General features: G+C 31.2%; 1 protein-coding gene across 1 annotated transcript in view; it reads right to left on the minus strand.

Annotated features, from left to right (window-relative positions):
* Positions 1-8,107: 8,107 nt before the first annotated feature.
* The window catches only part of LOC118191574 (uncharacterized), a 208,165-nt gene continuing 201,573 nt past the window's right edge, over positions 8,108-14,699 (minus strand). The window contains exon 29 of the mRNA XM_085810669.1: positions 8,108-14,398. Coding sequence (XP_085666795.1) covers positions 14,204-14,398 — 195 coding nt within the window. The 3' untranslated portion in view covers positions 8,108-14,203. The remainder of the gene's footprint in view (positions 14,399-14,699) is intronic.

Below are 14,699 nucleotides of genomic sequence, written 5' to 3' on the forward strand. Positions count from 1 at the left end.
AGACTCTCTCTCTTTCCTCATATTCGCCAGACCTTTCGCTGACCGATTACCACTTTTTCAAACATCTGGATAACATTCTGAAGAAGAAATGCTTCAGAAACCAAGACGAGGCCAAAAACGCCTTTAACAACTTTATCTTGTCCAGAACTCCAGAATTTTATTCTACCGGCATAAATAAACTTATATATCGTTGGCAAAAATGCATTGATTCGGCTAGTGCTTATTTTAATTAATAAATTCGTTTTTGAGTTGACTTATGATATTTTAAAGAAGTAGGTTAAAAAATTGCATTATTTTCCGGACAACCTAATAGCTCGTTTCTTATAGGTGAAATGCCGGTTCAGCTCCAATGGAGAAATCTAAGTAATATTCTCTATGTTAAGAGGACGAAGTCTATAACCTTTCTTCTACTTATTGTAAAAGTGCCCATCCCCTGGGAATTTGTGAAAGAAACAAAAAGTTCTAAACGGAGAAAATACTGTTTTTCATATACCATGCAAAGATTCATCAGAATAAGGTAAAAGATTGATTCTTATACGTGGACCTGTAGAAGTTCGCGAAATCATAATTAAGAGTTCCAGATTAATTTCGCAATTTAAAATTCTATTTATTACCTTTTTCAGAACAGAAACAAGCAGAATAACCTTCATAATTTCTGGTTTCTTATGTGAAATATGTGTAAAGAATAGACAAGAAAACGATTTAAACAATTACAATTGTTCTACGCTATATGCTTGTGGAAAGAAGCAGTTTTTTCTTACTCTAAGTGAATAAAACACCAGAATTAAAATCTCTTAGATATCTAATCAAATTTACTTACAAGTGCTTTAAACATTGAACTAGATATCGAAAGGTGATTGGCAAAAATTAACACTTTCCATTCTGAAAGAAGTAGAAATAAATAAATTTTACTTTTTGTATAAAAGTGTTATAATTTTATTATTATTCATGAATAGAAAACTAATTTTGAAATCATTTGTAAATTAGATTTTAAGTACAATAATTTGTATTGTTAAATATAAATATCTTGTTCATATAAATATATTTTCTAACTTTGAGCAAAAGTATGAACTCTGATTAAAGTAAGGAAATATATTAATACGAGGGTATAGTGGTTAAGAAAGCATACTGCGGTATCGAAGGGCCCGGATTCGAATTCCGAAGAAGACATGGATGTTTGTAGATGTATAGTGTCCGTGAGGCATGGGGACACTCTGAATATGAGGCAAGTCGAAAGTCCTCTCGTGTGGTTTGGCGGAAGAGGAAAGCGGTGAAAAATCCCCAAACCCTTCCAGGAATTCTTTCTCTCAAAATTGGGATGGAAAATAGAAGTCCAAGCTCTCTTTGGAGTAAGCTCTAGCAAACGTTCTTGCATGTAATATGGGCACGACAACAACAACACAAGGGGCCGCATTCCATGAAAGACATCCCAGAATTCAGAAATTTTAAGAATAACTTAAGTACTTGAAACAAGCCTTTTAGACCTGTAACATAAGGTAAAAATTCTAGAGAGAAATTATGAAAGCAATTTATGTTTCCATTGTCAACACTAGTGATGGTTAAATAGGAACCAATGGACTATGAGGAAATTGAAAAAAAATCTGGTTGTTTTCTCAAAGGTTTCCTAAGAAACACTGTCATACTTATGTAACGAATTCTATCTTCAACCTAGAGCAGCGTCTATCTTTTGGTGCTTTTGAGATCGTCAAGTGAATGTTCTCAATTCCTTTCCAGCGCTTGCTTAAAAATTGTGGTCCAAGTCCAACACTCGCTTGTGCGACACCTACTTTTCTTATATCGCTGGTTAGTTCAGTGTTAGCATTAATGTTATATAAAATCCTTTAAGACATAAATTGTTTTATTGCAAATTATTGATTAAGGAGTATAATTTGCCATCTGAATAAGATTTTAATTGGATTAAGAAGTCCTGCCTTTTTAATATTCAAATCTAAAATAATATTAGAAAAAACTTCGTGATTTGGTAACCTCTAATAAATATTATGGCCATTTGGATTCAACATTTTTTTCCACTCAGAGATAGGTTGGACAAAATAAACGGATTCGCAAAAAAGCCCTTTACAGGCGAAAAAAAAAAGAATCTTAATTTAATATTTTAGCTCGTAAGTTTAACTGCATATTTTAATAACATAAATATTTTTACTGCTAACTAATCAACAGTTTAGCTTATCTTACTAAATATCGTGAATTAGAGTTGCACACGAGACTATTTTTCGAAAGTTGAAAAGTATCTTAGGTGTTGATAAAAAAAATACATGTTCCCAGCTTGTGTAGTTTCGCTAACTTCTTGGTAATTCCTTTCTTAAAAAATCATAGCATTTACTTAAATATCCACATTAGTTGATTACATAGGACAATCCAAAATTGGAAAAATTAAGGATATAATGGCAGATTGGATGCCAAAACGGATATAATACCAGTAGATAACACTAGAAATAAATAAATTTTACTTTTGTAAAAAATTTTACTATTGCAAACTAATAAACCAACATTTTTTTTTAATTGTAATAATTTGTTCCTAACCTCGTTCTTTTCTCCGAACTGGTCACTTTAGAGTCTTTTCTAGAATTCTGTGAAGTCAACAGAAAGTGAAGAAATCTGCAATGGCTTTGCCGGAATTCAGATCTCCCGAATACGCGTCGAGCGTGCTTCCAGTTACATCACGAAGGCATGCGGAAAGGAGGGAGAAAATACTTTATATACTCCCTCTTTTAAAAGGCAACTGGGAATTCAGGAACCCACTCGCTAAATCCTAGTGGTGACGATTTATCGTCCACCACCTTTTAGTTCGGGGCCTGTTGTAGAGTCATTTAAATTTTTTTATATTAGGAAACTGAAGAAATCAGCAGTGCCCTCTTCAGGATTCGAATCTCCTGAATACACGTCGAGGGTGAGAAGTTGGACTATGAAGGCATGTGGAAAGGGGGGAGAAAATACCTTACACATTCCATTTCTTATGATGAAGTTTTGCAGTTTCTCGAAATCAAGCTACCAAACAGGTAATCGTTCACAAATATTTGAGAAGCTGACAAATATTTAAGAAGAGATTTTTAAACTGCTAACAAACGTTTTTCTAAGAATGTGTTTTGAAGTAGTAAAATTTCTTTCTTCCTGAGAAAACCTCATCTCCATCTTGCACCAAACGAATACTTTTAAAGTTAATATCATAAACTGCAATGAAATTTGAAAGGATATAGTATTACTTGTGATTTTATAGGTATGCCATACATTGAAATAATTTACAGGAATATTCCTTTTCAAATTTCCACTTGTAAACTCTGATAAAACTCGCAATTTTTTAATAGTTAGTATGAGAAGGCATTACCAGCTAACCCACGGTTCATGGCTGGTGTCCTCCATTCTTTTACCTGTACCTGTACTTTATTCATTTAATTTTTAGCATTATTTCCTCGTTTTCATTATAATCGATGATGCCTAACCCTAACAATAGGATAAAAATAAAATATTTCAATGCAGTTTAGATTATTTTAACCAATAATTCGCACGGTATGGGTCATAGGTAAGCAATCATCATGCTTTATATAATGACTATTTTATTTTCCTGGGAAATGTTACATCAATTTTAGAGTTTTTACTATTTTAGTAGAATGGTGATGTGTTAATGAATATATAAACGTTGAGTAAAAATTATGAGTAACTGATTGTATATTAGAAAAAGTGCTCACATGGTTTTAGGCCTGACTACTTCAGTAAAAATACCATAACAAATGCAATTTAATTTAAAAAAGTAAAAGATTGTATCTTTTTGTATTTTCAACATCTAAATGAATTTAGTTTTAATGCACCAGAGTAAAATATTAAGGAAAACATTTCCGACGATGAATGCATACAGAAGCACAAAAAATGGCTTCAACATTTAAATTAGTATCATTAAAAATCTTATTAAAATATAATCTTTTTATTTTATTATTAACATTGTTTAGCGTGAGAATTAAACTTGGGCAAGTCTACAGTTCCTTGTCCAAAAAAATATCTAGAAATATAAACAAATGCGTATCTGAGGCGGCAACTGTGGCAAAATATGCTGCAATAATTCTTTAATAACTTCAGGTGCATACAGCTGAGGATCCTTTCTCCAAGTCTGTGCACGCTGCCTCGAATCATCAAAGCAAGGCTCAGAGAAGCAGGAGTAGCTTTGTGGAAGGCCCTCTTAATGAGTGGTCAGGTAGGTTCGAAGAGGAGGGAAAGGTAATTACAGGCCAGTGGCGAATTCTATTGTAGGCACGTCCCCCGAGAGATTACTTAATCAAAAGCGTCAGATTGAGACGGAGGATATTAAATGACGCTCATGATCCCGTCTTTAACCTCGAAATGTCTGGACTTTTTGTTTCCAGATCATTCGAAACAAAGCGAAGTTCGGGACATCACTGTAAGCTCCCGACCGGACCCCATCGGTTGCTTTCTTCCTCCCAGCCAATAAATAATAACAACACTAAATCCGTTTTTATGACCTCGAATGACTTACTGATTATTGCAGAGCTTGCGTCATGTCTCGCGATGACGCGCTGTGAGGTCTTGCAATTGCACTTCTCAACGAATCAGAGCGCAGGAAGCCGGAGAGCAGTTTTATTATTTTCTAGGTTTTTTGCCCGATTCAGTGTCAGTTAAAATTCCAGTTACCGGCAATCAGTCAATCAAGTAAGCAACCAGAATTCATTTAAAGGTGATTTAATGTTTCACAGCGCTGAAATAAATGCAAAGAGGTATATTATCAGTTTTTTACTGCAGTATAAATATCATTTTGTGTCTTGAAAGCATGTCTCGGTTTAGCATATTACGAGAGAGATTTCTTAGGAAATATAAAAAAAGCTCTTAATTTCCTGAGGCGGGCAACTGTTTTATAAATTTCTTTGGGAGAGAAGTGTTTTTTGACTTCAGGTTTAAGAGCATAATGACAGGAAAACTGCTATACTTAAACGCAAAATTAAAACTTATAAAATCTTTAATTTTAAACTAAATTAAAATTTGATTCTGGTATGAAGATTTTAATTTAACGCTTTAAATAATTTTAATGCGAGCACTTACGATAGGCGCCTACTGGTTTAAAAATTAGTTTCTGAGACATCAGAACTATGAAATATATATAGATATAGACTATGAAATCTTTTTCTTAATATGAGCTGTTAAAAATGGCAAAACCAAATGGTAGGGGGAAAACTGTAAAATAAAAAAATGTTCGAGATTTTCCTAGTCAGCTACAGAAATAAAGAGACTTACAGGCGAAATGCAGGTAACTAAAGTGAAACGTTTTAACCTGCAACTAGCAAATATCCGTTACATCTGTATAATGAGTGCGAGGTTGTGACTTCGCCCACAGTAACTAAAAGGGTTATATCGTATTTTCGAACCATTTCTCAATGTAGGAGTAAAAAATGGTCATGTTTTGCTGACGATAAAGCTATTTTTTCGTTTGTCATCAAAGCTAAAAAAAAAAATTCTCATTTTAGTCTGCGAAACATTTCACTATATATCAGTAATCAGGAGTTATATTCGGCATTTCTATCTGAATTTGATGAAAAGTTTACTTTGTGAATAACTTTTAAGTGTACTAAAATGCTTGGATAAATTGTACAAAGATGATTTTTTAATCGAAGAATTATTTCATCGTAAATTACCACGTGAAGATTTTTGGACTTAGTTAATAAAGAAAAGCCATCATAATTATTTAAGATGTAACTGTTCGTTTATTTCATTAGACTCGTAGTAAACGTTTTCTTTCAAGTGACAAAGCTCTGCACTTTGCCAAATAAATCCAGAAATTTTTAGCTAAGAAGTAAACGAGAGGTTCACTTATTTTATAAGTCCCCAAGAAATTATTTGTCATAATTGTAGTTTGCTATTACAAAATCAAATGGTAAGAAAAATTTGCTATGACAATGTTTGCACAGTCGATTTTTCACGTTCCCTGCTCCTAAATTCCTAGAATGGTCGATAGAAAGGCACCCGAACTAAAAATGTGGTGAATAATAACTTGTCGCCAGTGCGATTTGATCGACTGGGTGTCATACCAATCTCTAATCGTACTTCAACTAAGGTAGAACATAAATTTGGCTGGGATAGATTATTTGAATACATTGGAACACATAAGGGCTATTTGCTTAGCGGAAAGGAGATCTTTCTGGAGGACTTTCTAAGAGAAATTGACTCATATTCGTGTTAGATATGAGGAAAACCACAAAAATCAATAATGCAGCCATTCCGTTATTCTGGGATCCAACCCGGTCAAACTCTCAGTATTCAGAGTATTTATTGGCCACTGGTGGGGTTCCGGAAAGTTATAAGGAATTTATCGCATTCTTGTATGCATGTTAGCATAACGAAAGTGGTTATCACTTTTAATCTGTGGTTTAAATCCAGTGAGCTAAGTTATAAACCCAGTTAAAATTTTCATGCTTCCTTGAGCGAAAATCAAGTAGCCTCCGCATAAAAACGAAATTATTCTAATTAACAAGGAGTCAATAAATAATGCAGAATATTTAATATTAATGCATAGTAAGCCATATAATAAGTTATGAAAGACATATCTTTTCATATCATGAAAGATTTAAACATTCATGTGTAGATGATAAACTTTTTTTAAGATGTAACAGTATTTATATAGTGCTAAGTTCCTAAGGCCGTTCTCAGCAGCGCCTTATAAGCAGCTTGGAAATGAGCAGTGAAATCTCAAGAACCGCTTCACAAAATGTAGAGTAGTATTTAAAAAGAACATAGAAAAATCCATTTAAGATGTTAAAAGGAATATATCATAGCAAAATTAGGTTAAATTATTTGAACACGGCAAAGCAGGGTTTTTCTACCTAAGGAAAGGGACACCTTCGTGGAAGACTTTCTAAAGGAAATTGGCTCGTATTTACTTTATACACAGAAAAAGCCACGAAAAATACTCATGCAGTCAGTCCATTCATCTGAATTCGATTCCCGTTTGAACTACCAGTATTTAGCTGTCTTAACCACTCTGAAACTGGTAAGCCATACCATAGAAAATAATGCGTTAGGATGCTTATTTAAAGTTGCCAATAAAAGATTTCTTACTCTAACCAACATGAGTCTAAAGAAAAAACATCATAATTTATTAGGACTAAATGTAAAAATTAAAAAAAAAAAAAAAAAAAAAAAAATCTGAAAGCTTTCAGATTTTATATTACGCCCCAAGAGGCGTTTTTCTTTAATGTTTTGTGTATTATCTTTATTTATTAAATATCATGTTCTTCGCACTTAAACCATAAAAGTAAATTCAACAGCAATATCACAAAATAATTAAAAAAAGCATATTTTTAATTTTTAGAACTTTCAAGACACAGCCTCGAGAGCTGCAGATAATCCCCCCATACAGTGCTGTCATTGCTCGCATTAAATCGTTGAGTTTGTTAATCAAAAATTCGTTACAGTTTTACAAAATATGAAATAGATAATAAAACAAATTCCAAATTCGGGCTTCCAGATTGCCCATATTCGAGTGGAGAAACAATTTTTATTTAATTTTAGTATAGACAATGAACCAGACGAAGAGGCTCCCACACCCAGCCGCTTAAGGCGGCCATACACGGTTAAAAATGTCTCAACCTCCAGAGGTTAACCAAGGAGGCGCCACTCCCATTTTAGTATAGACAGAAAATAAACAAATTTATGTGTGAATTCTATCATCTACGTAAATAAAAATTCATTTCTTTGCTCCTTTTAATTGAAATAAATATGGCTTATGTATTTAGAAGAACAAAAAGATTTAATTGCTTAATTAATAAGGAAATGAGGGTGTTTTGCATTTTTGAAGGTAATAAAATATTTTTTGTTTATTTATGTAATATTCTGAAATAAACTGCAATAAACGGAAAAATGAAAATCTATCTACTCTATAGTAAATATACCTGGTCTACAATAAGAATAATATAATATATAACTGGTCTACAATAATATATAACTGGTTTACAATAAGAATAAAAAACATTTATTTAGAATTCTAGAATATTCAGATATTTTAGATTGTAGGTTCTGTTATATATCCATGGCTTCGAAAATAACGTCATTAAAGACACATAAGACCGGAAAATAAATAAATAAATAAAACTTAATTTTCTACACGCCTTTTATTTCTCAATTTTTGTACAAAATCTCCTACATTCCTGGAGAATAGTAAACATCACTCCAGTAACAGATTGGTATGTTTTGGCAGACAGTAGACCCATTACACACACTAATTACTTGATCTAATTTACCAGTGTTTTTCTACGCGAGAGTAGGTCTTTCGTGACCTTGATATCACGAGGACTGTATAGGAAGGAAGAAACTGGCATTATCCTTGGATTGATTAAGATCATTCAATGGACGTAGTCTCAAGGAAATAAAGTGAAAAACGTTTATATTCATGCTTACAAATTAAACAAGGAGGTTAATTCATAGTTTAATATTAATTTAGGGAAAAAATTAAACATACACATTGCGATAATAATTCTAATCAATGCTTTACTTTTTAATATTTTTTAAATAAATGTGTTAGTTTTAATTACATATTGCTATTCAATTCTAAACTTGAAATGTGCCTTATTTTTTAATCAATATTTAATATATTATATTGATTTTGGAATGTGAAAATTAAGTTTAGAACCTGTTTTATGGAATGAAATTGAAAACTTCTCTGTTTATTTTAAACTAAGAATTTTCCTCATATTTTTAACACTGCAGTTTGCTTAGTTAACTTACTGTATTTGAAAATTTAATAAATAACAAATTTTGAAATATAAATGTATAAGGAATATAAACAATACATAATAAATAATTAAAACAGTCATAATAAATTTTGGAAGTAAAAAACAAACAAGTAAAGAGAATGTGATCTCAAATCTCATTCAATCAGATTTCAGTAATTTCTGAAGTTTACTTTAAATCTTACTTCAAGCTGTTATTTAGCGTTCTGCAAAATGACGTTTTATTTTTAAATAATAGATTTATGACTTTTGAAGTATTCTGAGCTTGTTTTATTTCTAATATTTCTTTATATTATTTTAATTATTAAAAACTAATAATTTTACAAGTATTATTATTGTTGTTGGTGGTTATTGTTTGCTTGGATATTTCGAGTAAAAAACCGCCAATTATAATTTTCTTAGCAATTCAATAAATATCAATATTTTTTTATAAATGACAAGATTAGTACTTATTTAACAAAAGACGTTTAATAGTAATTTGAGCCAACCACACTTTCAAGCGAAATAAAGTTCATAGTAAATTAATAAGCTTTTATGTTGATTTAGGTTTAATACAGTTTCAAGTAAATTATGCTTCTCACCATCTAGAGTCCCCTTCCCTTCAATGGGAAAAAATTGTATTTATTCGAGCGAAATGCAATTTTTTGTATTATTGTAATCCTTGCTGATTACAAAGCTCTTCTTCATTCATTAGTAAAATTTAACGGTCATTTGAGATTAATATTTATTCAACTAAACATATTTCTTACCGATTATATGGCTCATCTGTACTTTACTTTTATGATAATTTAAGATAAATAAAATCCGAAGACTCGAATAAAACTGAAGAACAACATAAAAAAATAAGCAGTGGAGCTAAGAATATTTTCAATGAAATATTTAAATATTAACAGACTTTTATACTATGAATATATATAATAAAATATTGAATTTCTGGGAATTAATTGCCATTTTTCAAGCCATTTACTAATGAAGGAGCAAATAATACAGGAATTGAAGTTTCTAAAATTCCTTAATGTTAGGATACTAGGTAACATCCTTTGATAGCCCAAAGCACTTCAGTATGTTTAATGTAAAATGTGTTGGTTAATCAGGGAAATTTCAGTTAATGTTAACTGTATATTCTGTTTAAAGATTTCCTCAATAGTAGAAAAACACTGGTATTTATAAACATTCCAAATACATATTTTGTCTGAATGTTATCAAACGAACAATCTAAGGATTGTAGTGAACTGCAAGACTGAAAGTTTACAAATGTCAGAAGAAATGTCACTTGGAAAAACACTCCATTAATATAAAACCGTATATAAATCAACAAGATACAATTTCAAAAACTTCGTGTTACACGATAACATTACACAAGGAACACTAAATCTTTCTAAACGTGTCTAAAGACTGATCTGTTTATAGAAAGCTAAAAGACACACATACCGTAAGCTGCCAGATATGATTAAATGCACCTTCTTAATCAACTTGCGCACTTTGATCTGTGATAGAAAGATCACATGAAAGGTTTCAAAATATAAATTAAGCAAAATTGTTTGAAACAAAAGTTTTGACTTTGCTCATGTAAAATACAAGCAAATATTTCATAATCCAGAGTGTGGCAGAACTCATTAGACGACATCGAACTTCTTGAGGATGCATGTATTAAATAGACTAATTCAGATTGTTACAGCTGCGTCTGTTACAACTGGGGACAGGAGGCTGTTGTGCAAGCATTGAATATCAGCTGTGGAGTGTTTTTAAAAAACTAGGATTCAGTCAGACACAACATTCATTTAGAAGGGTCACAAGAGTCATTAGTCACAAGAATAATCTTACTACGTTAATAAATTGAACAAATATATTAAGTTTTAACACTGTGTCACTTCCAGTACAGATGCTAATAAAGACGAAGTATTCCGCCACAAGGAGAAAATTGTTTACAAGATGATGGAGTTCATCTAACAGCTTTTGTCTTAAAAAGTAATTGCCATATGTCCTGCTTGTATAAAAGCTTCGTTAATTCGTAATTACTGGCTGTGTTAACTTACTATACGAAGCTAAATCGTCTAATGGGTTCTGCCGTTTTCTCAATCAAAATATAATAAAAAGATCATAAATAATACTTGATTATTAATAAAATAATAGTGAATGGGAAATTGGTTATTAATAAAACAAAACAGATGAAACAAATGATTATCATTAAATAAGCTATCAATAGCAAATTTAAGTGTATCTAAGTTTTATTATAAAATAACTGCAGTTTTGTGAAACCTTCATGAAACATTCCATTTTTAGTTGTTAATAACAAAATCATGTTTAAAAAAAATTGAGTCCCATTTAGAAACACAGAAACTAAATAACATTCAGTGCATAAAAAAAGTTAAATAAAAGAAAGAAGTTTACTCCAAGCTTTGAAAATCTCGTTCAGTGCAAATGATATGTTGGCAAAGGATGAATAAACATATACAAAAGTAAGAATTAACATTCTTACATATACCTGAGTTCTACGAGGTAGCTTCAAAAATTCCACGGAATATTTTAGAAAAACAATTAAAAGTAAAATGATTTACTCCATAATTAGTTCACAATTGTCACTTTGAATTTCTACATACTTTGCCAGTGTTTATTAAGTTTCTGGCATTTCTCTGTAGTTCTCTGAGGATTTTGATGTAATGATTAAAGATTCTTCGAATAAGGCTTTCAAAATGCACTGTGGTGGGCAGTTCTAAAGTGCTATTTATGCGGCCCGCTATCTCATTAAAAGTAATCGTACTGGAAGCATAAACTGATAGAACATTTGTGTCATTTGCTCCTATTTAAAGAATATTCATTGGTTTCCAATGCTGACACGGCATTTTGCAACTAGAATTTTGAGGACAATCATTCCATACTTTAATTATAAATACTTTAAAAATTTGTTAAATTGCTAAGCTAAAGAAAGCCTTCATGATAATTTTAAACTTTAATGAATTTATCTGTGTATTTTTAAATAACGCGGCACTAAGCTATAAAGGGCGTAGCTATGCACTTAGCTTCCAGCCAAGCCGAAAAGGGCATTCGTCATGATGCCAAAACATGGTCAAAGTAACTTGGCTATCAGCGAAGGAGAGATCAGTTATTTTCATCAATATAGGAGCTGAACCGCACCATATGTGTTGTATCTGAAATCAGAAAATCGATAAGGATTCAAAGTTTAAAACTGCAGAAAAAAAATACTTGTTGGGAAAGTTACATTGCTCGAAAGATTGAAAATTCGTTTAATAATCTTGAGATTCATATAAAGCTGGATATCTATAGTTCCTAAGTATTAGTACTCTCTGTGAATTATAGCTGCTCTAAATCGTTGACCTTTCGACCTGGATTTTAACAAAAAAAGGATCTTAATTACCCAAACAAATTCCATTTTTGAAGCCAATTTAAAAAAAGGGGGGTAGATCTCAACTTAGAGCTTGACATAGTGTCCATTATCTACAAGAACAGCAATGGTATTACAGCTACACCTTGATTAAAATTAAATAACTACTTTTAATATAACATTTAAGAAATGTGTAACAATTCATCTTAGATTGTTATTTTTAATATCTGAGCATATTAACTGGGTACGCTTCTCAGAAAATTTTAAAGGAAAAGCAATTTCTTACATTCGATGCTATCCAATTAACTGCATCAACTTATCTTCAAGTAAAAATTAATTGAGCAATATTAGAATGAATATATTATATTTTTATTTCTAGTGCTGAAAAATTTTAATGTACAATGTTTTGTCTGTTCTTACCATTTCACGCGAAAGGCAATCATTCCGAAAGATTTTTTAAGCTACCTTGTATACCTAAAATTTGTGAGGTTCATTATTCAAAATTAAATTTTCCTCTTTGCAGATAAAACAGATCGCAATTTTTATATAATGTAATTCTTACAATAAATCCATTTGCACATTTAATCGGACTTGAAATTTAAATTCCGTAATACTTAGTTACGTAGTAAATCATTTTTCCCCATATTAAATACTGCTGAAGTAGAAAACACTGATGTTAAAATGTAAATGTTTCAGTTCAATTTTTAAAGCTGTGAAATTTCATGAATTTAAGAAATGAATTTTTTTTCAATTCCTTCGCTATCCTTTTTCATTGAGATGTTTTATTTATGTAAATCTTCCACTCTAACCAATGAGGTGCAATAAGAAAATTAGTCCATGATATGATACAAAAGAAATTTCAAGTGGGTTAAGTTAAAAATACAAATTCAGCTCTGCGTTACATCATAATTGAAAAAGGAATATCAAGACTATTTGACACTTTTATAACACACATTTCTAAAATACAAGAATGCATAAATATACTCGAATCTTCACGATGAATTTAATGTACTTCATGTGCCATTTTTTTGATAGTAACTCCAAATAATATCATTTTCGAATATTTTTATAGCTATTCTTCATCATTGCTTGCTCTTAAGAATCATATCATTAAATAATTTTTAAAATGCTTTCAATTGGTATTATTATTATTACAGCGAATTATCATATTTATTTAGAGCAATTTATTTAAAAAACATGCAATCTTTTTAATTTTATTTTAGAATAAATTTTCGAGATGACGAAGCATAGTACTGTCAGATTTGATTTTATATGTGCACTGTCTTCACTGCTACTTTTCCCCTTCTTATTATTCTATATGGTATTAGAGATCTCTATAAACCAAACTAAGACTTATACATATCTGAAAAGCAATAGAGAAAGTAAAGTCAATTTTATGTTGAAATCAAAGCTAACCTGAAAGCACAGAGAAGGAATTAATTAAGTAATGAACTCCATTAAAATTTTAGCTCAAAAGTTTCATCTACTAGAAATCGCTTAAAATGCTGCTAACAAATTAAAGTTACGAATGAATTGTCATTAAATTTGTATTTATTCAATTTTTATAAAATTTTTGTTTGAAGCCAGAATAATAGGCTTATCTTTAATTGACTGATATGGCAGTTAACCCATTACAGCCGCAAAAAAAAAACTTTTCAAAAATATTTTTAGCACTCTACGAATATTAAACTCTAGAAACGTTTACTCAAAATCTCTGCTGTAGTTCATAATCTCTCTAGCAACACAGTTTTAATTTTAATTATTTTTAATTAGTTGTTTTGAAAGTTTTTGAAACCCACAAAAAGTTTTGTCCTCATAAGTCTGTAATAAACAGGAAGATTGATGCAAATCTCAACCATAGTGCACGTTACTGGATAACTCTTTAGCTATTTTTTCGATATAATACATCAAAGCCAAAAATGAGGATTGAGAAATGAGCAGCGAATCCTGTGTAACTGTTATTCAAATGTATACAGTGGGTCTTAGAATGAGGGTACTAAATGTATAAAATAAACCTAAATATTAAGAGTGTTCCAGAACTATGGGACACTTTTTTTTTTAAAGTTGAGCTTAAGGGCAGGCAATGATATTCATGAAAAGTGTACAGGTAATCTTCTCACGATCTAGTCAAAGTGTGCAGCATTTTTTCGTATTCTCGCTGATTCAACGGGAATCCACCATTGCTCCTGCGCCGTCTTCTAAAGTCGTCTTGACTCGTTGCTTCGATACAGAGAACAATAAAACTTCTGTCACAGGGGTGCTTCTCTTGATCCAGCAACCGATGTCGCTGAAGGGAACTGGCAACACCGACCTGGAAAATAAGTTTCTCATCAAATCGAATAGACTGACTGTAAAATATTCTAATTAATCGTAAAATTAAAGATTATGTCAGAATAAGACTTATTTGAATTTAAGGTTCTAAATGTATGAAAAGGCGATTTTTCACTTAAACTGCCAAGCTCATGATTTTCAGTTCGATTTCCCTATGCAGTCAGTGTAAAAGGTGCTTACGACCACATATTATTGATGCAGATCAAGTTTCTAAAAGTAATTATGATAGCGCTATTAGGTTTGCCGAAGCAGGTGACGTGAAAAATGTTCAGACCTTCTGA

The sequence above is a fragment of the Stegodyphus dumicola genome, chromosome 2 (assembly GCF_044657685.1).
Source record: "Stegodyphus dumicola isolate Sdum_Otavi_A_Nest chromosome 2, ASM4465768v1".
NCBI classification, from domain to species: Eukaryota; Metazoa; Arthropoda; class Arachnida; order Araneae; family Eresidae; genus Stegodyphus; species Stegodyphus dumicola.